The 23,000-nt window shown below is 53.1% G+C and overlaps 1 protein-coding gene across 2 annotated transcripts in view; it reads left to right on the top strand.

Annotated features, from left to right (window-relative positions):
- The window catches only part of ABCA3 (ATP binding cassette subfamily A member 3), a 49,126-nt gene extending 27,239 nt beyond the window's left edge, over window positions 1-21,887 (top strand). For both annotated transcript variants that reach the window (XM_079792967.1, XM_079792968.1), the window contains exons 15-32: window positions 243-398; window positions 652-862; window positions 1,979-2,129; window positions 5,170-5,268; window positions 7,019-7,202; window positions 8,042-8,345; window positions 9,858-10,131; window positions 13,270-13,474; window positions 13,840-14,059; window positions 14,370-14,528; window positions 15,659-15,831; window positions 16,383-16,511; window positions 16,615-16,809; window positions 18,519-18,706; window positions 19,128-19,298; window positions 19,566-19,756; window positions 19,896-19,969; window positions 20,455-21,887. In XM_079792967.1, the coding sequence (XP_079649093.1) occupies window positions 243-398; window positions 652-862; window positions 1,979-2,129; window positions 5,170-5,268; window positions 7,019-7,202; window positions 8,042-8,345; window positions 9,858-10,131; window positions 13,270-13,474; window positions 13,840-14,059; window positions 14,370-14,528; window positions 15,659-15,831; window positions 16,383-16,511; window positions 16,615-16,809; window positions 18,519-18,706; window positions 19,128-19,298; window positions 19,566-19,756; window positions 19,896-19,969; window positions 20,455-20,586 (3,216 nt within the window). In that variant the 3' untranslated portion in view covers window positions 20,587-21,887. The remainder of the gene's footprint in view (window positions 1-242; window positions 399-651; window positions 863-1,978; window positions 2,130-5,169; window positions 5,269-7,018; window positions 7,203-8,041; window positions 8,346-9,857; window positions 10,132-13,269; window positions 13,475-13,839; window positions 14,060-14,369; window positions 14,529-15,658; window positions 15,832-16,382; window positions 16,512-16,614; window positions 16,810-18,518; window positions 18,707-19,127; window positions 19,299-19,565; window positions 19,757-19,895; window positions 19,970-20,454) is intronic.
- Window positions 21,888-23,000: the final 1,113 nt, after the last annotated feature.

Raw genomic sequence — 23,000 nt, 5'->3', positions numbered from 1 at the left:
TCGTCATGTTTGTTCCTTAGTCGGCATGCTTGGGTTCCCCAGGCAGCCAGCTGAGCCCTTAGACTCCCGGCAAACCAAACCTGCTCCGTGGAGCCCTCCCAGACCCTTGGAGTGGGGGACGGGGAGGGAAGCCAGGACTTGGAGGCCCACACATGAAAGGAGGAGACAATGCCAAGGCTACGTGGTTCACTGGATGGCCCCTCAGAGGCCCCTCTCGAACTCTCCGTCCCCTGCTCTTTCAGCTGAAAGGCTTGTCCCGCCAGAAGTGCCCTGAAGAAGTCAAACAGATGCTGCACATCCTCGGTCTGGAGGACAAGCGGGACTCACGGAGCAGGTTCCTGAGCGGGGGGATGAAGCGCAAGCTGTCCATCGGCATCGCCCTCATAGCGGGCTCCAAGGTACAGGGCAGCGGGCCCGACCTCCTGAAGGACAAACACTTGGGGCCGTGGGTCCAGCGGCATTGCCCTCTAGCTCCCACTCGGCCTGGGCTGGCTGCTGGCTCCGCAGCCGTGGCTCAGACACCTTGACCCTGGACACCCTGTATGGGCAGTTTGGCAAGGGCAGTCCTGCTGTGTCTTTGTGGACGTGAGCTGCACGGGCTGAGGATACGGCCAGCCCAGGCCTGTTCCCAGGCTGTGCCTCGCCCTCCAGGTCCTGATGCTGGATGAGCCCACCTCGGGCATGGACGCCATCTCCAGAAGGGCCATCTGGGACCTCCTTCAGCAGCAGAAAAGTGACCGCACCATCCTGCTGACCACCCACTTCATGGATGAGGCCGACCTGCTCGGGGACCGCATCGCCATCATGGCCAAGGGGGAGCTGCAGTGCTGCGGGTCTTCGCTGTTCCTCAAACAGAAATACGGTGAGTGGCCGAGGGTGGGGAGTGGGCTGGGCGGACCAACCCCCGTTCTATATGGGGTCAGTGTCACTGACCCAGTGTGCTGAGCAAAGTGTCCACTGTTGGCTGGGTCGGTGTTCTCAGTGGTTAGAGTGTTGGCCTATCCACCAAAGCGTTGTGGGTTCGATCCCTGGCCCCAGTAGGGGTGCATGTGGGAGGCAACCAATCCATGTGTCCCTATCACATCTCTTTCTCCCTCCCTGCCTCCCTTCCACTTTCTCTAAAAATCAATGAAAAAATACCCTCGGGTGATAGGCCCCTGAGATCAGACAGGGAGAGGCCTTCCCTAGACTTCTGTCTGCTACCTCTGGGTGGAGACCCGAGGCCCCAGGCAGAGGAGGTTGTAAGAGCGAAGAGGGAGGGAAGTGGAGCAGATTGTCCTGATTGGATTAGAATAACAACCAGTCATGGTGAGTGGAGCAGCAGGTGAGAATCAGGGCTGCCCAGAGCAGCAGTGCTCTTGGAGAGGCCGAGCCGTGTGCCAGCATTGCAGCTCTCATACCAGCAAGTGGCCTACGACCTGGTCCAGGGCTGGTGGGTCGCATGTGGAATCAGGATCCTCTTTGCTATGTAGGCATGATTTTTCTCAAGGGCAGCTCCTGGTCCAGTGTGCCAGGTCCCATCCACCTTCTGCCAGTAGGAAGGAGCAAAGACAGAAGACAAGATACCTCAGGAGTTGCACACCTTCCCCTGGTCAGCACACAGTCCTGTCAAGTAGATGGTGACCCAGTGTGGTCACCATCAGGCTGGTGGAGACTGGACAGGGTGGCCTCCATCCTGGGGTTCCATTACTGAGAAAGCAAGGTCTTGGGGACAGTATCTACCACAGCCTCTGAGACTTGAAGTCTGAAGCCTGGCCTGGTTTCACCTCCTTACCATGCTCAGCGCCCACATTTTCCAGCATCTCTTCCCAGCTAGGGAGCAGGAGGCAAGACCCGCAGGATAGCTCTGAGGAGTTCTGAGAGGCCCCCTGCTCTCCAGCCCCTTTCCCATGAGCCTGCCATGGCCGTGAGCCTGAGGACCCTGGGTAGGCCAGGAAACGTGGGCGACAGCCTCATGTGGGGCTCCGCTGTGTTGCAGGTGCAGGCTACCACATGACACTGGTGAAGGAGCCTCACTGCAACCCGGAGGGCATCTCCCGGCTCGTCTACCACCACATCCCCCATGCCTCCCTGGAGAGCAGCGCCGGAGCGGAGCTGTCCTTCATCCTTCCCAAGGAGAGCACGCACAGGTACATGTCCCAGAGGGCGCGCACGTGCAGATCAGAGGATGGGGCTCGGTGGGCTTTGAGGGCTCCATGCTCAGAGTCACCCATCTGCACCTGTCAGGCCTGGCCAGTGGGCGTCTCTCAGGTCCTGGGCCTGTGACAGTCAGCACAGTCAGCATGGTGAATCTGCTTGCTGGGTCTAGGGTGCCAGGCCTCCCTGTGCAGTTGGGCTGGGAGAAACACCACTCATACCTGAGAAGCAGAGAAGTGTCTTACTCAGCAAAAGGGAGCTCAGTGCATTGGTCACACCGGGCGAAGCATGCACAGCCACCCATCCAGAGTTCTCTGTGGAATTGCGAATTTGTGTAAGAAGACATACAAATTCGACACATGTCTCATCAACGGTGCAGACTACCAGTGTGGGGAGATAAAAAACCAAACTTGATTCACATTCTGAAACTTGGTGACATAAATCTTAAAAGTACTTTTAATCTTGCTACAAGTCCAATTGAGTAATGTGTTGTTGTTGTTGTTTTTAACATATTTTTATTGATTTCAGAGAAGAAGGGAGAGAGAGTCAGAAACACCAACGATGATAGAGAATCATTGATCAGCTGCCTCCTGCATGCCCCCTACTGGGGATCGAGCCTGAAACCTAGGCATATGCTCTTGGCTGGAATTGAACCCAGAACCCTTCAGTCTGCAGGCTGACGCTCTATCCACTGAGCCAAACCAGCTAGGGCTAGTAATGTGGTTTTAATAGCCACATAATAGTCCCTGACACAGATATATCATAATTTGTACATAACACTATTATCACATGCTCATGGTTTTCCAAAACAATATGCTAATGAGCATCCTTCTAGAAAACTCTTTGTCCATATTTCCAGTGATCCCCTTAGGATAGATTCCCAAAAGTGGGGTAAATAAGACCAAATTACCTTCTAGAAAGGTGGTGTGTTTAGCTTTCCCATCAGCGTGATAAAAGAGTGTCCATTTTACTCCACGGTTGCCAGGTTTGAATAAATTTTTTAAAAATATTTGTGTATCTGATGGGTGAAAAATGGTATATACTCACTTAACTGGCATTTTGTATTTCTTCCATTCCTGCTGGTGGGAGGTTTAATATATTCAGTGCTTTTGTGTGTGTGTGTGTGTTAATTTATTTCAGAGAGGAAGGAAGAGGGAGAAAGAGAGATAGAAACATCAATGATGAGAGAGAATCATTGATTGGCTGCTTCGTGCACATTGGAGATGGAGCCCGCAACCTGGGCATGTGCCCTTGACCTGAATCGAAACTGGGACCCTTCAGTCCGCAGGCCGACGCTCTATCCACTGAGCCAAACCAGCCAGGGCCTTCCTGGTTTTTAAGCCTTGCTTTTTCTGCATATTATGTGTTCATATCTCTTCATTACTTACCAGTCAGAGTGTTTTATATGTAGTTGACCCTTGGACAACGTAGAGCTTAGGGGCACTGATTCTCCTACCCCTGCACATTAAGAAATCCACATATAAATTTTAACTCCCCAAAACTTAGCTACTAATAATAGCATACTGTTTACCAAATGCCTTACGGATAACATAAAGAGTTGATAAACTCGTGTTTTTTATGTTATATTATTACACTTTGTTGTACATATTTGTATAACAAAATACGCTAGAGAAAAGAAAATGTCAATAAGAAAATCAGAAGGAAGAGAAAATACATTTATAGTACTATTTTGGTTTTTGTTTTCTTTTAAATATATTTTATTGATTTTTTTACAGAGAGGAAGAGAGAGGAATAGAGAGTTAGAAACATTGATGAGAGAGAAACATCCATCAGCTGCCTCTTGCACACCCCCTACTGGGGATGTGCCCGCAACCAAGGTACATGCCCTTGACCGGAATCGAACCTGGGACCTTTCAGTCCGCAGGCCGATGCTCTATCCACTGAGCCAAACTGGTTTCGGCTTTTTGTTTTGTTTTGTTTTGTTTTTTTAAAGAGAGAGAGGAAGGGAGAGAGAAATATCAATATGAGAGAGAAACATTGATCTTCTGCCTCCTGTATGCACCCCAACTGGGGACCAAACTTGCAACTTGGGTATGTGCCTGACCAGGAATCAAACCTGCCACCTTTTGGTGTACAGGGTACGCTCCAACCAACTGAGTCACACCGGCCAAAGTTATGTATTTTTGGAAAAATTTTGCATGTAAGTGGACCCATTAATATCATGTTGATAATTAATATCGACCATTTTTGTTGCAACTTTTCCAATTTTGTAGTTGTCTAATTTTGTGGGATTTTTTCCATGCAGATACTTTACATTTACTTTTTTAAATTTTATGTTTTGTTTTGTTTTATTGCTGTTAGAGAGGTAGGGAGAGGGAGAGGGAGAAAGAGAGAAACATTGATTGGTTGCCTCCCATACCAGGAATTCACCCGCAATGCCGGCATGTACCCCGACTGAGAATTGAACCTGCAACCCTTAAGTGCACGGGATGACAATCCAACCAACCAAGCCACACTGGCCAGGGCAGCTACTTTACATTTAATGGGTTATACCTTCTCCCTTGTGATTTCTTTTTAGAAAATGTTTTCCCTGCCCTGCAATCAAATAAATATTCACCAATTGCTTTTGGTTGGTTTTATGATCTCATGTAGGTGTGTACTATCAAAGAATGCCTTTGTACACATTACATGGAAACAAAGAGGGGTCAGGGAACCCTGGCTGGATAGCTCAGTTGGTTAGATCATCCCCCGGGTATGCCAAGGTTGTGGGTTTGATCCCTGGTCAAAGCAAATAAGTAGAACAACAAATCTCTCTCTCTCTCTCTCTCTCTCTCTCTCTCTCTCTTTCTCCCCTTTCCTCCCTCCCTCCTCCCCTCCTTCCTTCTTTCTTTCTCAAGTCAATTTTTTTTAAAGGCAGGGAACAACTTTCCTTTTTTTTTTTTTTTTTCAAAATGGCATTTCAAGGAGCTCACTTCTTTTGTCCCTCCCCACACTACACGGAGGCGATTATTTAGGAATGAAGTGTCTGGAAAGTCATTGAGAAGGAACTCATCACTCCGGGTCTTTTTTCAGGTTTGAAAGTCTTTTTGCTAAACTGGAGAAGAAGCAGAAGGAGCTGGGCATTGCCAGCTTTGGGGCCTCTGTCACTACCATGGAGGAAGTCTTCTTACGGTCAGTAAGTGTGTATTCCCATTAGTCAAAGACTCAGCAATGTGGATGATTTTTTTTTCTACTGCTATTTACTTATTTAATGACTAGGGGCCCAGTGCACGAATTCGTGCACCTTGAAAGGCTGTGGTGGGGGGCTGTGGTGGGCACAGGGGCAGGTCTTGACCCATCCTCTGCACCCCACCTAGCCCCTTCCGCCGCAGCCCCTGGTCCCCTGTCTGCTGGCAGCCCTGCTCCCAGCCCCACCGCTCCCACGTGCTATGCTGATGGCGCCAGCCCCACTTGCTTACAGCGGCGTGGAGCGATTGGGGCAAGCACCAGCAGTGGGTGCAAATGGCAGCTGCTGCCTCAATCGTCCCTCAGGAGCAGGGGGAGGTGGAGAAACCCTCAGGGGCAATTGGAGCCTGCAGCCTCCGCTCGCACCTACTGACAGTGCCGAGCCATCAGGACTGGCATTGTGCGCTGGCAGCAGGTGCAAGTGGCAACTCTGGCGCCGGCAGTGGGTGCGAGCGAGGCCAGCGCTAGCAGCAGGTGCGAGCACCAGGTGGGACTGCGGTGCGCAGGAGCAAAGAATTTTCAGTAACCACCAGAGGCTCGCCCCGATGACAGCGACCAGTGCCCACCTTGGTCTGGAGCCCCCGCTCACCTGCTCCACCATCTCTCCATGGTTGACGCCCGCCATGTTCCATGCTCTGCCACCTGCTGCCAATGCCCGCCATGTTCCTCACGCACCCCCTGGTGGTCAGCGCACATCATAGCGACCGGTTGTTCGGTTGTTCCACCGTTTGATCTATCTGCATATTAACCTTTTATTATATAGGATATTGTTTATAATATCTTATAGAGTTGAACCAGAGATCAGCATTACAATTTGTGAATGGATGGTTTTTTTAGAGTGTAATGATAAAGCAGTCCTCTCAATTATGTCTCTAACACCCATCTGAGGGTGGACGGATGCCTGGGGTGGAAGCAGGGCAGTAGGCCAGCTATCAGAGCCCGAGTTTGAATCATGACTCTGTTATTAAGACCGCCTGGACTCAGTGAGGTTTCTGACATGCACAGCAATTTAGAAAGCGGAGAGCAGCTGTGCTCCGATCCTGTTGGGAGTGTGTGCGCTTCCCCGGGGTCTCTCCTGGAAGCACCTCGGCAACCACAGGCTGGCCAAGCTCCTCTCAGGTTTAGGCAGTGGTCCAGAGCGTGCCTCCATCCCTAATGAAGACATGAAATTTAGCATTTAGACCTTCAGAACTGCAGGGTGAGCTCGATATGACTGACACGTGTATCAGACATTTGTCAGATACTTATTTGACAGACATAGTGTTAAGAACTAGAAATGCAAAGAAATAGAATGTGAGGGAGGGATTTTTCCTTGAGGGCCCATGCCTAGAGCAGGCAACAGATTAAGTGGGTGTAAACACAGTGTAGCTATCATGACCCAAGCCTCCTTGTGTCCCCTGGGAAAGCCCTGATTATTAATGCTGACCTTGGTCAGGCTTCCCATGAGACCGAGGTCCCCATGAGCAGGGTTCCTGTCTGCTTGTCTTTCTCTCCTGGACTTTCCTTCGCTGCAATAGCTGGTGTTCTGGAGGTATTTACTGATGAATGAATGCATGCACAAACCAGCCAAGGAAGCTGATGGCATTCTACTTTAGTGCCTCTGACAATCGCCCTCTTTTCCCCACCTCTGCTTCCCTTCTCTGTGAAACAATAGCTTCTCCCTCCCTTATGACCAGGCCTCGTGTGTTTGGTGCAGGGTCGGTAAGCTGGTAGACACCAGCATGGACATCCAGGCCATCCAGCTGCCTGCCCTGCAGTACCAGCACGAGAGGCGGGCAAGCGACTGGGCACTGGACAGCAACCTGTGTGGGACAATGGACCCAACTGACGGCATCGGCGCCCTGATTGAGGATTGCACCGCCATCAAGCTCAACACAGGAGTGAGTGCTGGGGGCTGGAGCCAGGCAGTGCAGGAGGATTGAGAGACCCCTGAGTCCCCCGTGTTAAGCGTCCATGAGGGTAGATGTGGACTTCGGGAGGGTCAGTGTGCCAGGAAGAGGGTAGATTACAGCTCGTGCTCCCAGGGGTTGGCAAAGAGAAGGAAAACCTGGAGCATTTTTATCGAGCAGTTGTAACTTCTTGATCTTCTAACTTGGCCCCTTATGAATAAGAGGGGAGTTTCTGCTTATGATGCTGACAGTGCTCCCTTCACCAAGATCTTGACGTGTGCCAGCATGGGCTGAGGTAGAAGCAGCACTGGTTCCATTTTATGGACAGAAAACAGAGGCCTGAGCCAAGGTTGCATGGTCAGCATGCGGCAGACCCGGGGAGTGGTTCCTGTGACCCCCCACACTTAGGAAGACAGTAAAGAGGTGAAGTTGGGGAATATGGGCAGCTGATGGACTTTTTTTGTCGTTTGCAAGCGCAGCCGGTGTCCTCATACCGGTAGCAAGGGGAGGCAGAGGCCTCGGCAGGAGAGCTGTGGGACCACAGCCGGTCCCCTAATTCCTGTGACAAGGGAAACAGTGCCTGCCCTGCCTCCATGGCTGTGGCAAGACCCCCTGAGGCTCACATCAGGACCTGCAGGGACACGAACACACGTGTCCTGGACACGAACACACGTGTCCTGCATGTCACTGACTGAGCCCTGCAAGAAGTTCAGGGGCCCCAGGGCACAAAGTCAGCCAAAGGCCCCAGGCTCACGTGGGAACCATGCCTGCTGCTGGTCAGATGCTGGCTCCTGAGTGGCAGCCGTGTCACCTCGTCCCCTCTGCTGCAGCTCACCCTCTACGGCCAGCAGTTCTTGGCCATGTTCCTAAAGAAGGCCACATACAGCTGGCGGGAGTGGAAGATGGTGGCCGCCCAGGTGCTGGTCCCTGTGATGTCCATCACCCTGGCCCTCCTGGCCATCAACTACTCCTCCGAGATCTTTGACGACCCCATCCTGAAGCTGACCTTGGGCGAGTACGGCAGAACTGTCGTGCCCTTCTCGGTGCCTGGGGCCTCTCGGCTGGATCAGCAACTGTCTGAGCATCTGAAGGACATGCTGCAGGCTGAGGGCCAGGAGCCGCGTGAAGTGCTGGGTAAGGGGCACCCCTGGGGCTCAGGACCCAAGCTGCACTGGTAGAGCGCTGCAGATATTGGGGGTAGTTAGTTCTTCTCTACCCTGTGCACCACAGGCCCCCTGCTCCCCCACCCACCCCATCCCATCATGACAACCAGAAATGCCTCCAGACATTGCCAGGTCTCCCCTTGGGGAGAAAATGGTTGCACTGAGTCAGAAGAAGACACGAGACAGCATCTCTAGGGCCAGATTTTGTCCAAGGGGTCATTTCCTGAAGTTTTCTATTTAGGCCCATTCAAAGGAAATGTGAAGCTTCCATGACCTTTACGTTGCCTTTTCTTTGCTGCTGGCTGGTCACAGTATGCGTTAATGTGACACAGTGTCTTCTTCCATCATCCTAAAACCAAAACCATCCATGTCCCCAGTGGTGGCAGTGGGACACTGACCTGGGTTTAGAGCTGGCATCGCTCTAGTGACATGGACTATGCTGGAAGGTTTTCTCCCCTCCCTGCTCCCCTCCCACTTCCTGGCCAGCTACTTAGAGATTCAGTACACTGAACGGTCACACAATCTTCTTTAGCTAAGTGAATGGTCAGCCTAGAATGGGCCGGCACTGTGCTGGGCACTGTGCTGGGCAGGAGCTCCTGCAGCCCAGAGTCCCCACTTGGCCCTGCCAGTGCCTGTGACCCTGACTAGCCCCATTGAAACAGTGGTGGGTGCGCCTCTTTGTCACCCCACTGGCCCAAAAGATTGTGGGGCTTTGTCACCCCATGTGCCCCAGCCTGTTTTCTGGCTGTCACCTAGCCTGGCCCAAAGAGTGGGGCTCTCACGGTGCGCAGTGGCTCTGGGGATTCAGGACGCTGCCATAGATGCCCCGGCCTGAGTCCATCTGGAAGGTTAAATTGCCTGCTCCCTCGTCAAACGTGGGGCCTTTTGTTTCTGACTCCTCACTGCGTGGGGTTTTTTTTGTTTTTTGTTTTTAAATATATTTTATTGATTTTTTACAGAGAGGAAGGGAGAGGGATAGAGAGCTAGAAACATCGACCAGCTGCCTCCTGCACACCCCCTACTGGGGATGTGCCCGCAACCAATGTACATGCCCTTGACCGGAATCGAACCTGGGACCTTTCAGTCCGCAGACCGACGCTCTATCCACTAAGCCAAACCGGTTTCAGCTCACTGCGTGGTTTTTTTACACTGTACTTAAAAACATCCGACCTTCGGTAATGACAACAGGCCTTGATGGAAGCCAATGCAAATATCGGTACTAGGATTCACTGATGTGCCCCTATCCCCTTGCTGACCCTTGGGTCCTGCGTATAGGTGTCATCGCTGTACCCATTTTACAGCTGAGTGAGAGGCAAGACCAGAGCAGTGAGCCTGTGTGCCGGTAGAACAGCCCGTGGGCAGTTTCTGTGCGCCTGGAAGGTTGCGTGTCTTTCCCTTGGTTCCTCCAGGCTTTCAGAACTCCCCAGAGCGTGGGCCGTGGGCACCTGCCGTCCACACTGCTGACGCTGCCATTGCCCCCCAGGTGACCTGGAGGAGTTCCTGATTTTCAGGGCCTCGGTGGAGGGGGGAGGCTTTAACGAGCGGTGCCTGGTGGCAGCATCCTTCAGAGATGTCGGCGAGCGGACAGTCATCACCGCCCTGTTCAACAACCAGGCGTACCACTCCCCAGCCACCGCACTGGCCATGGTGGACAACCTCCTGTTCAAGCTGCTGTGCGGCCCTCAGGCCTCCATCACAGTCTCCAACTACCCCCAGCCCCGGAGTGCGCTGCAGGCCGCCAAGGACCAGTTCAACGAGTATGTGCACTGCCCCACCATCCCTGTGCCCCGTCAGGACTCCATCCCCATCAGATCAGACCCCTGCCTCCTCCTGTCAGGGCCATTCATCAGAACGGACCGCCTCAGCACTGCCTGGGCCACCAAGGGCCATGGAGGTGGATAAAGCGTAGTTTATGCCCTCAGGAAGCTTCCAGTTCTTGGCCGGGGAAACCTCGCCCCATATCTTTCCCAGCTCTCCTTACCCACCCTTGTCTTGGATAGCAGATAAGGTGTTGAGTTTCCATGCTACACACACTGAGATCCCTGCAGGGAGCTCCTGAAGATGTAGCCATGCCCTCTTTCCAAATCTGCACCCCACTCCCACCAGCCACTGTCCCCAGGGAATCCCAGCACACACTCGTGCTCAGGGCATTCCTGGCTGTGTGTGTGAGCCAGGACAGCAGAACGCAGCAAGACCAAGTGTTCTTGCTTCTTGATGGCTTGAGTCAGGGAGCCCAGGAGGCGTTTCTCTCCTTAGGCCTTGTCATGCCATCATGTGTGTCCGACTCTCAACCGCATCCCTGTCACGGAGCCCCCAAACCTCTGGGACCATCCAGAGGAAGCTAAGAAAATCAGTTAATTTCAGAACAGTCACTCCACTTCAGGGCAGCTTATTAATGGGGGAGGGAGGTTCGTCTCCATCCTCCATTCTAGACTGGGCCCTGGGCCTTACCATGTCTTCTTCTCCCTCTGATACCTCCCATTTCTCCCCCAAAAGAAGAGACCCAGTGGCAGTCACTTGCTCTCCTTGGTATATCAGAAACAGGCCAGCACAAGATAAATACTTGTGATAGCAGATGGCAGTGCTTTGAAATGATACCCAAAGTGCTGGGGAGGGGCTTCCCCTGGATGGAGACATCAGGAAGAGGCGGGCTTATGGGGCCTTCAGACCCGGGCCTTCAGACCCGGGCAGGTCATCAGCAGCTACAGGCAGGGGCTGTGCGGGAGCACCTAGAGGGGCAGCTACTTCCTGGTGGCTCCAGACTAGGAGACCCAGAGGTCAGGCTGAGCAGGTTCAAGCGCAGTCGGCTAAGAGTGGGCCAGGCAGCAGGAATTTTTGTTTTAACAGCTTAGGAGATATTATTCACCTACCATACAGTATCCCTGTTTGTAGTACAATTGTATGATTATTAGTATATTCACAGAGTCATGGAGCCTCATCACAATGTAATTTTTCAATATAATTGAAATACAACATTATGTTAGTCTCAGGTGTACAACATCATGATTCGATACATGTATTGATACATGTATTGGGAAATGGTCGCCACAATAAATCTAGTTAACATCTGTCACCATACATAGTTACAAATATTTGTTTCTTTTTTAAATATTTTTTATTGATTTCAGAGAGGAAGGGAGGGGTAGAGAGAGATAGAAACATCAATGATGAGAGAGAATCATTGATTGGCTGCTTCTTGTACTCCCCTACTGGGGATCAAGCCCGCAACCCGGGACCCTGCAGGCCGCAGGCTGACGCTCTGTCCACAGAGCCAAACCAGTTAGGGCACAAATATTTTTTCTTGTGATAAGAACTTTTAAGATCTACTCTCTTACAGCTTTAAAATATGTAACACAGTATTATTAGCTATGGTCACCATATTGTACATTACATCCCCTTGACATATATTCAATAACTGGAAGTTTGTACTTTTTGACCCTCTTCACCCATTTCGCCCATGCCCCACCTCTGGCAATCAACAGTCTGTTCTCTGTATCTATGAGTTTTGTTAATTTGGGGTTTTGTGGGGTGGTTTATTTATTTATTTATTTATTTTCAGATAAGTGAGATCATACAGTATTTCTTTCTCTACCTGACTTATTTCACTTAGCATCGTCCCTCCAGGTCTATTCGTGTTGTCACAAATGGCAGGATTTCTTTCTTTGTTATGGCTGAGTAATATTGAGATATATATTACATCTCCCTTACCGTTCACCCATTGATGGACACTGAGGTTGTTTCCGTGTCTTGGCTGTTATAAATAACTAGAGGCCCAATGCACGAAATTCGTGCAAGGAGCTCGGCCCTCACAGCCACGGCCCTTGCAGCCCCAGCTTCATCCAGAAGATCATCCAGAAGGAAGGTCGTTCAGCTGTCAGGTCTAATTAATTAGCATTCGGGTCTAATTAGCATATTATGCTTTTATTATTATAGATGCTGCTGTGAACATGGGATGCAGCTATCTTTTCCAGTTAGTGTTTTTATTTCCTTCGTGTAAATACCCAGAGGAATTGCTGGATCATAGTGTAGTTCTATTTTTAAATTTTCAAGGAAACATCGTGGCTTTGACTCACATTTCCCTGATGATTAGGGATGTTGAGCATCTTCTCATGTACCTGTTGGACCACAATATGTTTTTATTGCACCTTCCATCACCCCGAAAAGACATCCTGTGACCACTGGCAGTCACTCTTCATTCCTCTCTGCTCCATCTCCCAGCCACTAGTCTACTTTCTGTCTCCATGGATGTGCCTGTTTTGGACATTTCATGTAAATGGAATCATATAATATGTGCCCTTTCGTGACTGGCTCCTTTCACTTCCAAGGTTCATCTATGTTGTAGCATGTATCAGTACTGCATTCCTTTTTTGGGTCCATTAATATCCACTTGTCCCAGTATCATATATTGAAATGGTCAGGATGTGTTTAAGCAACAGAATAAAGCCATAAAAGCCAGTTTGTAGAAGGTGTTACTGGCAATTAAGTGTAGAATGTAGAATGCACTTGGTGGGGGTGGGGTGGAGGAAGATGAGCTGCTGCAGCAATACAGGCACCCAGTGATGGGGGTCTGACAAAGACAGAACAGAGAAGCAGGCAGAGCGTTCTCAGATGTGGGAAAGGCAGAGCGATACCCGAGTGTCTGTGGGGAGTGGGTGGCACAGATTGAAAGTGACTGGGCGAGTGGCACTGCCGTCACTGGAGACAGGAAATCCAGAGGAGGAGCTGTTCTGGGGATGGGGGCATTTTCCTGGTACTGAGACCATCCCCCAGCTCTGGCATTTCCCCTTAACCTGCATCGCATGCTTTGAATGGTAGTTACCAAGGACCCCATCCCCCATATGCCCAGAAGTGCTGTGCTCTATCCCTGACCTGCCCTGTCCTCCCCACCCCCGCAGGGGCCGGAAGGGATTTGATATCGCCCTCAACTTGCTCTTCGCCATGGCGTTCTTGGCCAGCACGTTTTCCATCCTGGCGGTCAGCGAGAGGGCTGTCCAGGCCAAGCATGTCCAGTTTGTGAGTGGAGTCCATGTGGCCACTTTCTGGCTCTCAGCTCTGCTGTGGGACCTCATCTCCTTCCTCATCCCCACTCTGCTGCTGCTGGTGAGGCCACAGCTGGTGCTGGAACCTTCCCTGCATGTCCGGGGGGCTTGCCTGGGGCCCCTGTGCAGACCCAAACCAGCCCGGGGCCCACCCTGCCAGCTCAGCCCTGATTCCAGGAGGACAGTTAGAAATGCCAGGCAGCCCCCCTCATTGATCTCCATGCCCTCAGCTTCTGCCCCCTTTGGTAGGCAGGGCCCCGGAGCCAGGTGCCCTGGCGCCCTGGCGACAGTCTGTCAGCAAAGGGGAGAAGGGGATCCTCATCAGGGAAGATCCCAGGGCTGAAAGCCACCATGGGGGGTGACTGGGCCTGGGGGGCGGATGGGTCTCTGCAGGCATACCAAGCCCCCCTCTCTGTGCCGCTGCAGGTGGTGTTCAAAGCCTTTGACGTGCATGCCTTCACACGGGACGGCCATGTGGCCGACACCCTGCTGCTGCTCATGCTCTACGGCTGGGCCATCATACCCCTCATGTATCTGATGAACTTCTTTTTCTCGGGGGCGGCCACTGCCTACACGAGGCTGACCATATTCAACATCCTGTCAGGCATCGCCACCTTCCTCATGGTCACCATCATGCGCATCCCAGGTGGGAGCCTGGAGGCCGCCCCCTACTCCCCACAACCTGGACACCCATGGAACCTCTGCCCCCGTGTGGAGGTGTGGGGGGAGGGGGGTACCAGTGCAGACACTGGGCCAGACCACTCCAGCAGCACCTCCCCTCTCATTGGCAGCAGAGCGGGTGGGGCCACCCCCTGGGAGGACACCCAGCTGGTTGCCCGGGCTTACACACACTTCATAGGGAACATCAGGAACCTGCCTTCCCTGATGTGATCTGTCCCTGGGGGCAGGTGTGGCGTGTCCTCCTGCACTCACTGTTCTGTGCCTTCTCCCCACAGCGGTAAAATTAGAAGAACTTTCTAGAACCCTGGACCGCATATTCCTGGTGCTGCCCAACCACTGTCTGGGGATGGCATTCAGCAGCTTCTATGAGAACTATGAGACCAGGAGGTACTGTACCTCCTCGGAGGTGGCCGCCCACTACTGCAGGAAATACAGTGAGTGTCGGCAGCCCCCTTTCCGGGCTCTCTCCCCACGACCAGCCAGGGCGTCCCCAGGAGCCTTGTTCCTGCGAAGGGCTCCTCTGGGGAGGCTCCACAGTGTGTCCGGCAGGGCCGGTCCCTGCTCCCAGGACTGAGACACCCCGGGTATAAGCATGAAAAGGGCCTTCAGAAGATGTGTGCTCACCGTCCCGCCCAGTGATGCGCGCCTCCTCCTTCCTGCCTGGCTGACCCTAAATCTTTGTAAGATCAGCCTAGGTGGTCCCTCTCCTGGGGGCGGCGGGGGGGGGGTGTCTCCCACCCTGGGCTGGGCGCCCCTTGCTGCTTCCGCAGCACACACACACACAGTCCCCTGCTTCTTTGGCCAGCTCCCACCTGATTCCACCCATCCCCACCACCCTTCCAGCTTTTGCTGACTCCTGGGCAGCATCACTCCCCTCTCCATCTCTGTCTTTATGTGGCCTTCTCCGTGTGTCTTTGTATCTCAAAACGCCCTCTCCTTTGTTTTGTAAAGACATTTGTCATTGGATTTAGGGCCCACCCTAAATCCAGGATCTTACCTTGAGACCTTAAATAATAATTACATCTGCAAGAAACGCTATTTCTAAGTAAGATCATTCACAGGTTAAGGGGATTAAGACCTGGATGTCTCTCTGGGGGCCACAATTCACCCCACACACACCCCTTCTGCACCTGGAACAGTCTTTAGCAGGCAGCTTAGTTGTCACATCGACAGAGCCCTGCACATCCCCCTGGCAGGCTGTCTCTGCTCCGTTCCTGCCACTTTCTTACTTCACAGGACCAGCTTGGGGGAAGGGAGGCACAGCCTCCCTGTCTTTATGTCTCAGGAAGTGAATGTACGTGTGAGTGAGTGAGGGCACAACTTGGTCACTTGTTGTAGGTGCCCCTTCCCAAAATACGGGAAGTGTTTGGGGCTCTTGGGTGGCAGTGGCAAGCATGGTATGCACCCTGGGAAGATGAGTGGACCATGTACCTTCACAGCCTCCATGTAGAGGGCTGGGGTGCAGCCTGGTGGGCCTAGAGAGAGGGACCTGGGCTGGCACCCCAGGAGAGAAGTGAGGGCAATAGGGGACGCAGGAGCAGCACCCTCTCCCTTGCTCACACAGACATCCAGTACCAGGAAAACTTCTATGCATGGAGTGCCCCGGGGGTCGGCAGGTTTGTGACCTCCCTGGCTGCCTCAGGGTTTGCCTACCTCACCCTGCTCTTCCTCATTGAGACCGACCTGCTGTGGAGACTGAAGACCTGCATCTGTGCCTTCCGGAGGAGGCGGGGGCTGGTGAGTGGCTCCTGCAGCTCTGCACTGGGCAGGCCTCCCACTGAGGCCAGGCTTCCTCGGGCCAGCTCACAGCGAGAGCCTCAGCACCCAGCAGTGGCCAGGGCGCACGTGCACCCAGGACTCGCAGCCTGGAGGAGGGGTCACAGTCCTCCTGAGCTTGGGGGCCTTCATCTCCGCAGAGGCGATGCTGCCCCACAAACAAGCAAAACCTGCTGAGACCACATTGGATGCACAGAGTAACCCAGGGCAAATTAGCTTCTCTAAAATATTAGGACTTCTCTAAAAAGAGAAGGGTTCTTTTTATGTATTAAAATCTCGCATCCTTCAGTGAAATTTCCTGGTTTTCTCCAAGGGTCTGCACTGTCCTTATTTCTCAGGCAGTTTGTGCCTGCTCAGTGTTACTTTCAGTCCTTATGGTCCCCTGAGCTCTCCCCGTGAAAGGCCTGAGTCTGCACACGTGAGCTGTCTCAAAGACCTCAGCCCCTCCTCCCAAAGAAAGGGACCCCTCGGGCTGGAGCTCACCCCCTGCGGTCTTTTTCCGGAACCATTAGATGGAAGTGTACACCCGGCCGCCAGCACTTCCCGAGGACCAGGATGTGGTGGACGAAAGGAACCGAATCCTGGCACCCAGCCTGCACTCCCCACTGGACACACCTTTGGTCATCAAGGAGCTCTGCAAAGTAAGGTGGCCACACCCCGCAGGCCCAGGTCTGTCCCCAGTGCCGGCTGCCTCGAAGCTGGCTCCCTGCCTCCCCACTGTGATTCCTCCCTGGAACCTAACAGGTGTACGAGCAGCGGGTGCCCCTCTTTGCCGTGGACAAGATCTCCCTTGCAGTCCAGAAAGGGGAGTGCTTCGGGCTGCTGGGTTTCAACGGAGCTGGGAAGACCACCACTTTCAAAATGCTGACCGGGGAGGAGACCCTCACTTCTGGGGACGCCTTTGTTGGGGGATACAGCATCCGCTCAGACATCGGGAAGGTGGGTGCCACTCGGGAGACGGGAAGAGGGGGTTCCCTGGAGGCAGGGAGGCAGCTCATCTCTGGCTCAGAAAGTGGATGAGGCAGTGACTGTGGGCAGGACTGAGCCGGTGATGGGGTAGAGAGAAAGGATAGGGAGACAAGGCCCCCTGGACTGGAAAAGCCCAGGCCTGGCTGGGGGCCGAGGCTGGGCCCCTCCCAGAGAAGCCATTCCTCTGGGCCTGGGAGGGCATGGTGCCCACAGCACACGGCCCTGCTCAAAAATAAAAAAATGGGCTCTCTCCATCTGCGCCCAGAGATGCACAATAATGGTCCCTGGGCTGTTCAGACCAGCCCTCCTACCAAGCACCAAAAGCCAGATAAAATGTTAGTCACAAACCATATTGGCAAGAGCATGGAAGAGCACACAGCATGGTAAGGAGCTCAGACCAAAATCCAGGAGCCCTGAGAGGCACAAGGGCCATTGTGTTCTAGACAATGGGCATGGGGTTAGGGGCCTTGCTGAGGGAAGAGAGCAGAAACCAAGACCCAGGGCCGCCATGGGAGGGGTGTAATAGGAGACTTTCCCCATGTGGGGCTGACCCCCAAAGGCTGCCCCTCAGGGCAAGGATGAACCAGGCCAGCCTCCTGCTTCCCTGCCCCTGGGGGTTGCCCAGAAGGTTCCCCGTGTGCTGAGCAGAGCAAGAAAAGGAATGAAGTAGAGCCTGTGCTGGGGGCCGCAGCACACCCCTCTCTGGAGGAAGGCCTGCATCCTCGGCCTCAAACAGACCCCAGATAGTGTTTCAAGGCCCATGAGCAGTGCACAGCTGAACAAAGAAGACAGTCCCTGCGACTAGAACCTGCAGACACAGGGCCCAGCAGGAGAAACAAGCCCAGCACTTTAGATTTGCAATTGCCAGACCCAGATTACAAAAACAGTTGTGTTTACTGTGCTTAAAAATAAATAAGACTGAAGATACAGGAAAGTGAAAACTATAGATGTGATCCAGAAAGTGGAGAAAAGGGTGAGAAGTCCTCAATATATTTAATCTGAGTTCTGGCAGGAAAGAAGAAAAGGGAAAGTTAATCACTGACAAGGGAATATTTCCCAGACCCATTAAACACAAATGCTGGACGTGTGCGTAAATCCCAAAGAGGATAAAGAAGAGAAACCCCATCTTTGGAATCCACAGGCCTCAGGCTCACCTGTCCCCAGCCAGCAGCTGCAGGTAGCGGGGGAGATGGCAGTGGCTGTGGGCACCCCGGCTCTGATGAAGGTGGCCATCTGACCAGGGGATGCCCCACCCCAAAGGTGTTGCCACCAAACCTCTCTTTCATTAGAGGGAGAAGAAAGAAAAGTCCTACACGTTAGGTGTTTGTTAAACATCTGATGAAGGAATGAGTGGATGATACACCAGCAGATATTTGCATGTGGTGATCACTTTGTATAACCTATACATTCTTGCACCAAGCTGCCCCTACCCAGCCTATGGTGGACGAGGCTCTGGCCCCTCTCTGACCCCTTGTTATGAGGCAGTGTGGCTGCTCGTGGCATCCTTGAGCCAGCCAAGCCCTCCTGTGTCCCTCCTGAAGTGCCGCTTGGCCAGCTTTGGCTGGGCCAATGCCAGGCCTGTGCATTGGCTGATGGACCACCCTGGACAAATTGGCTGAGAGAAACCTGGAGTAGCCTCCCTCTGACCTGTTACCTCCTCGGCTGTGTTCCAATCCAAGGTGCGACAGCGGATCGGCTACTGCCCCCAGTTTGATGCCCTGCTGGACCACATGACAGGCCGGGAGACGCTGGTCATGTACGCCCGGCTCCGGGGCATCCCCGAGCGCCACATCAGTGCCTACGTGGAGAACACACTCCGGGGCCTGCTCCTAGAGCCTCATGCCAACAAGCTGGTCAGGACTTACAGGTGCAGCTGCGCCTCAGCCCCTCCCCCGCCCCACGACTTGATGACCCATGGGTCTTCCCAGGATGTGGTCAGGGCCTCCGTTAACATAGACAGCCACGCAGGTCGGGAGCCAGAGCTCCCAGGTGAGAGGCGCTGCCCTGCTGGTTCCTGCCTGCTAGAGGTAAAACCAACCTCAGGTGAGGTCAGGACTCCCCTTAGGTGCAGACAGATGGTGATGCTCCATGTGGGGGTGGGAACTGACCCCCTGGGCACAGCTTTCTCTGGGGCCTCTAGCTCTCTGAGGTGGAGGCTGTCCAGGCACACGCCCTCGTTCCTCTTCACCTGAGGCACTCTGCGGTCATTGGGCCCTGTCATCTATTGGGACCCGGGGATAACGTGCTAATAATAAGCCTTGCCCCCTCCTGCACCCCTTCTATCCCAGCGGTGGCAACAAGCGGAAACTGAGCACTGCCATTGCCCTGCTTGGAGAGCCTGCGGTCATCTTCCTGGATGAACCGTCCACGGGCATGGACCCCGTGGCCCGGCGTCTGCTCTGGGACACTGTGGCCAGAGCACGTGAATCTGGCAAGGCCATCGTCATCACCTCCCATAGGTAGAGCCTGGGTCTCTGTGGGTCGATGGATGAGCTGGGACGGGGGCCATGGGAGGGATGGGCTTGAGGGACTGGGTGGAGAGAGATCTGACATCAGTTGGAACAGAATCTGTGAGGAGAATGCCCAGGCTCTAGCACCTGCACCACACTCTGAGCATGGGAATCAGGAACAGCCTGACCTGGGTGTTGGCACCTTCTCATCTGCACATGGAGGGTGGGTGTCAGCATACCCCAGCCCTGAGTCAGGCCTCCACTGCCTCTTCCCAGCATGGAGGAATGCGAGGCCTTGTGCACCCGGCTGGCCATCATGGTGCAGGGTCAGTTCAAGTGCCTGGGCAGCCCGCAGCACCTCAAGAGCAAGTTTGGCAGTGGCTACTCCCTGCGGGCCAAGGTCAGGAGTGATGGGCAGCAGGAGGCGCTGCAGGAGTTCAAGGCATTTGTGGACCTGACCTTCCCAGGTGTGTGAGCTGCACAGAGGGCATCTGAGCCTTGCCCCTACCAAGTCCCACATCCCTGACCCTTGGGACGAGGGCTGAGATTCTGTGGGCCCTCCCTCCCACCCAGCCCTCGTGGGGACACGGTCTCTCCTTTGTGCAGGCAGTGTCCTGGAAGATGAGCACCAAGGGATGGTCCATTACCACCTGCCTGGTGATGACCTCAGTTGGGCAAAGGTGAGCACGAGCCCCACAGGGGCTGGGGAAGTTTCCTCCAGCAGTCACCCCTTCTGTGGTGATTCCAGGCTTTTTCCAAGGAGGAATCACTAGCACCTGCACCACACTCTGAGCATGTCCGTGTTCTAACACTCACCCTAGTATCGACTAGGTTTAGTGGTTTATGCCTGAAATATTTGTGTTGGAAAAATATTGGTGCAAGAAAGGAAACTGGCTCAGAGGGGGAACACAGCTTGCCTTAGGTCATATTCTAAGAGTCAGGAGGACACCCGGTCCCCCAGCCTGCTCACGGAGGACAACCCATCTCTTCCCTCTGAGATCTTGACTCACCCTGTAAGGCCAACTCCCTGTGGATGCCCTGGGGCTGGACTGGGCAGGGGTAGGATCTTTGTGGCCATACCACCCCTTATGGCCAGGAGGACTCCCAGACCAGCTAAGAAGCTGGGCCCTGGGCTTGTTAACAGCAGCTTGTCTACTTCCCAAAGGTGTTTGGTGTCCTGGAGAAGGCCAAGGAGAAGTATGGAGTGGACGACTACTCTGTGAGCCAGATCTCTTTGGAGCAAGTCTTCCTGAGCTTTGCCCACCTGCAGCCACCCGCTGAGGATGAGGGGCCGTGAGGAGCCTGGCAGAGGTGGGATGAGGGGCAGCACAGTGGACGTCCTCTCCCTCCGAGTTCATCGTATCCTGCACCTTTATTTCTAATCACTGCTTCCTATGATGGATATGAAATCAAGGCACAATGTGGACTGGGTGTCGCAGTGTCTTCACAGCAGGAATCAACATGTGAGCATCTGCATCTAAGGTGGTTGTCGAACCCGATTCCCAGAAGTCAAGATCCCAACCGAGAGCCGGTCTGGTCTGTGTGGGCAGGCTGCAGGGTCATTGGGGAGAGCTTGTCCCAGAAGGGGCCACAGCCGACCCAGGGAGTGAATTTCCTATGAGCTCGCGAAGAGAGCACTCAGTGACACCTCCACGTTCACACGTGGCACCGAGCTTCTCTGGGTGTGAAACGGGAAACCGGCTGGACGGTTGGCAGCAGACTCGCCAGGCTGCCCAGAAAGGACAGAAAGGTCACCTGTTTCCATCCATGAGGGAGATGCCAGCTGTGATTAGGCACTAAAGTCTTGGTTTCCAGGACACCGGGGGCATCCTGAGAGTCCGTGCTCCTCAGAGTGTGGACACTACACCAGGCAGAGCTGACCCTTCGTTTAGCGCCACCCCATCAGTAACTTCCGGAGTCGGCCAGCACAGGGAGGAAAGGCAATCCTCCATTCCTGGCCCTGGCCTTCTGAGGAGCCACCAGCCAGGAGACCAGGCAGGGACCGAGCGGCCATCTGTGGAGGGTGCACCGAACACATGGTGACTCAGTGTCCAGAAAATAAAGGCTGGAAGGGAACATGGCCACAGTCTGTGAGTCACACACAAGATGGGAGTCTTGGGCCCAACAACTCACCCCCAGTCCTAACACAAGCTTTCTTTGTCAAGTTTCAGACAAACAAAAGCAAGAGCTCATTTTTCACAGTATGTAGTAAACTTACAGAACTCACTGTCATGAGGTGAAGAAATAAGCCAAAAATACAAGTGCAAAAGCATGTTATATAAATAGCCAACTGACAGATGTTCGTCTACAGTGAGGAAAGACAGGTGTAGGGTTGGTGTAGGAAGGTGCGTGAACAGGAGACCTCTAGCCCCAGGGCCACTCATGGGCTTTAAGCCACTTTCCAGATCATTCTTCAGCATCAGCTCCCTTTTTATTTATGTACTATTTATTTCTTAGCTTTCTAAATTTTCCATTATTTGAATCTCTGTGCCTTTTACATTCTCTTAGAATTTATAGTTTTAGGAAACACTTGTTTTCATCACTGGTTCATTTTGGTCAGTTTCCAATTTGCATTTTTACCAGTCTCTCAAAGTTTATAAACACTGCAAATGGTTTCCAGTAGCTTTTTTATTCCCTTTAAAATTCTTCAAACTATCATCATTTAGTTCCATGTCATACAAAATAAACAGGGGCGGTTGTGGTCCTAAACATTGCCCAACAGCTGAGAGAAGGGCCTCAGAGTTGTTGGCAGGAGCCGTGGATGCTATGTCCAGACTGGGTTTGCCGGGCCATTGGAGGAGGGTAGAGGCCAGCACGGCCTGGCTGCATGTCCACACTGACAACCCTACTGCAGGGCTTCCTGGGCTGTTTTATTTTAAAATATGTTTTTACTGACTTTTAGAGGAAGGGAGAGGGAGAGAAACATGGATGAGAAATAAAAACATCTATTGGCTGCCTCCTGCACGCCCCCTACTGGGGATCAGGATCAAAACTTGGGCATGTGCCCTGACCAGGAATCAAACCAGTGCCTCTCAGTGCATGGGACAACGCTCAACCAAGTGAGCCATACCAGCCAGGGCTCCTGGGCTGTTTTTAAGCCCATCTTTTGGAAATGTGTCATTTTTCTCCTTTGATGACACAAAAAAGGATGTGAGGAAAGGTGTTTAGGACTGAAGGAACATTTCATATGTGTGCTTCACATAATACATATGTGAAGCACACATATGAAATCAAGACTGCCTCAGTTCAGGGAGAGGTGGGTTCATTGACAGAAGATGAGGTACAGAGATTAATTTGAAGGAGACTGGCAGGATGAAAGTGGGGACAGTCGTAATCAGAGGTCCTTCTTAGGAAGATGACCTGTCAGCTGCGGAAAGGATGCAGGCACAGCCGAAGCTGCAGCAGTGGGGACCAGAGGGACAGGCGCACGGCACAGTGGGGGAGAGCCCAGAAGACTGTCTGTGAGAGGAGCCCACGATTGCACCCACACATGGAGCTTGGGTAACTGCAGGAGGGACAATTAGAAGGGACCCCAGGAGCAGCAGGAAGGAGCACTGCTGTTAGGGTCCAGTGTGTCCCAAATCATCTACAAAGCTGCTGAAAACCTGGTGTGAAGCTGAGTGTCCTCAAGGGGCAGGAGTGGGGCCTAAGAAACCACACACATACCCTGTCCTGGTTGGTTTAGTTGTGGCAGCTCTAAGCCCAGGAGAT

Source organism: Cnephaeus nilssonii, assembly GCF_951640355.1.
Source record: "Cnephaeus nilssonii genome assembly, chromosome: 2".
NCBI lineage: Eukaryota > Metazoa > Chordata > Mammalia > Chiroptera > Vespertilionidae > Cnephaeus > Cnephaeus nilssonii.
The sequence above is the reverse complement of the archived record's forward strand: the minus strand, read 5'-3'. Positions and strand labels throughout refer to the sequence as shown.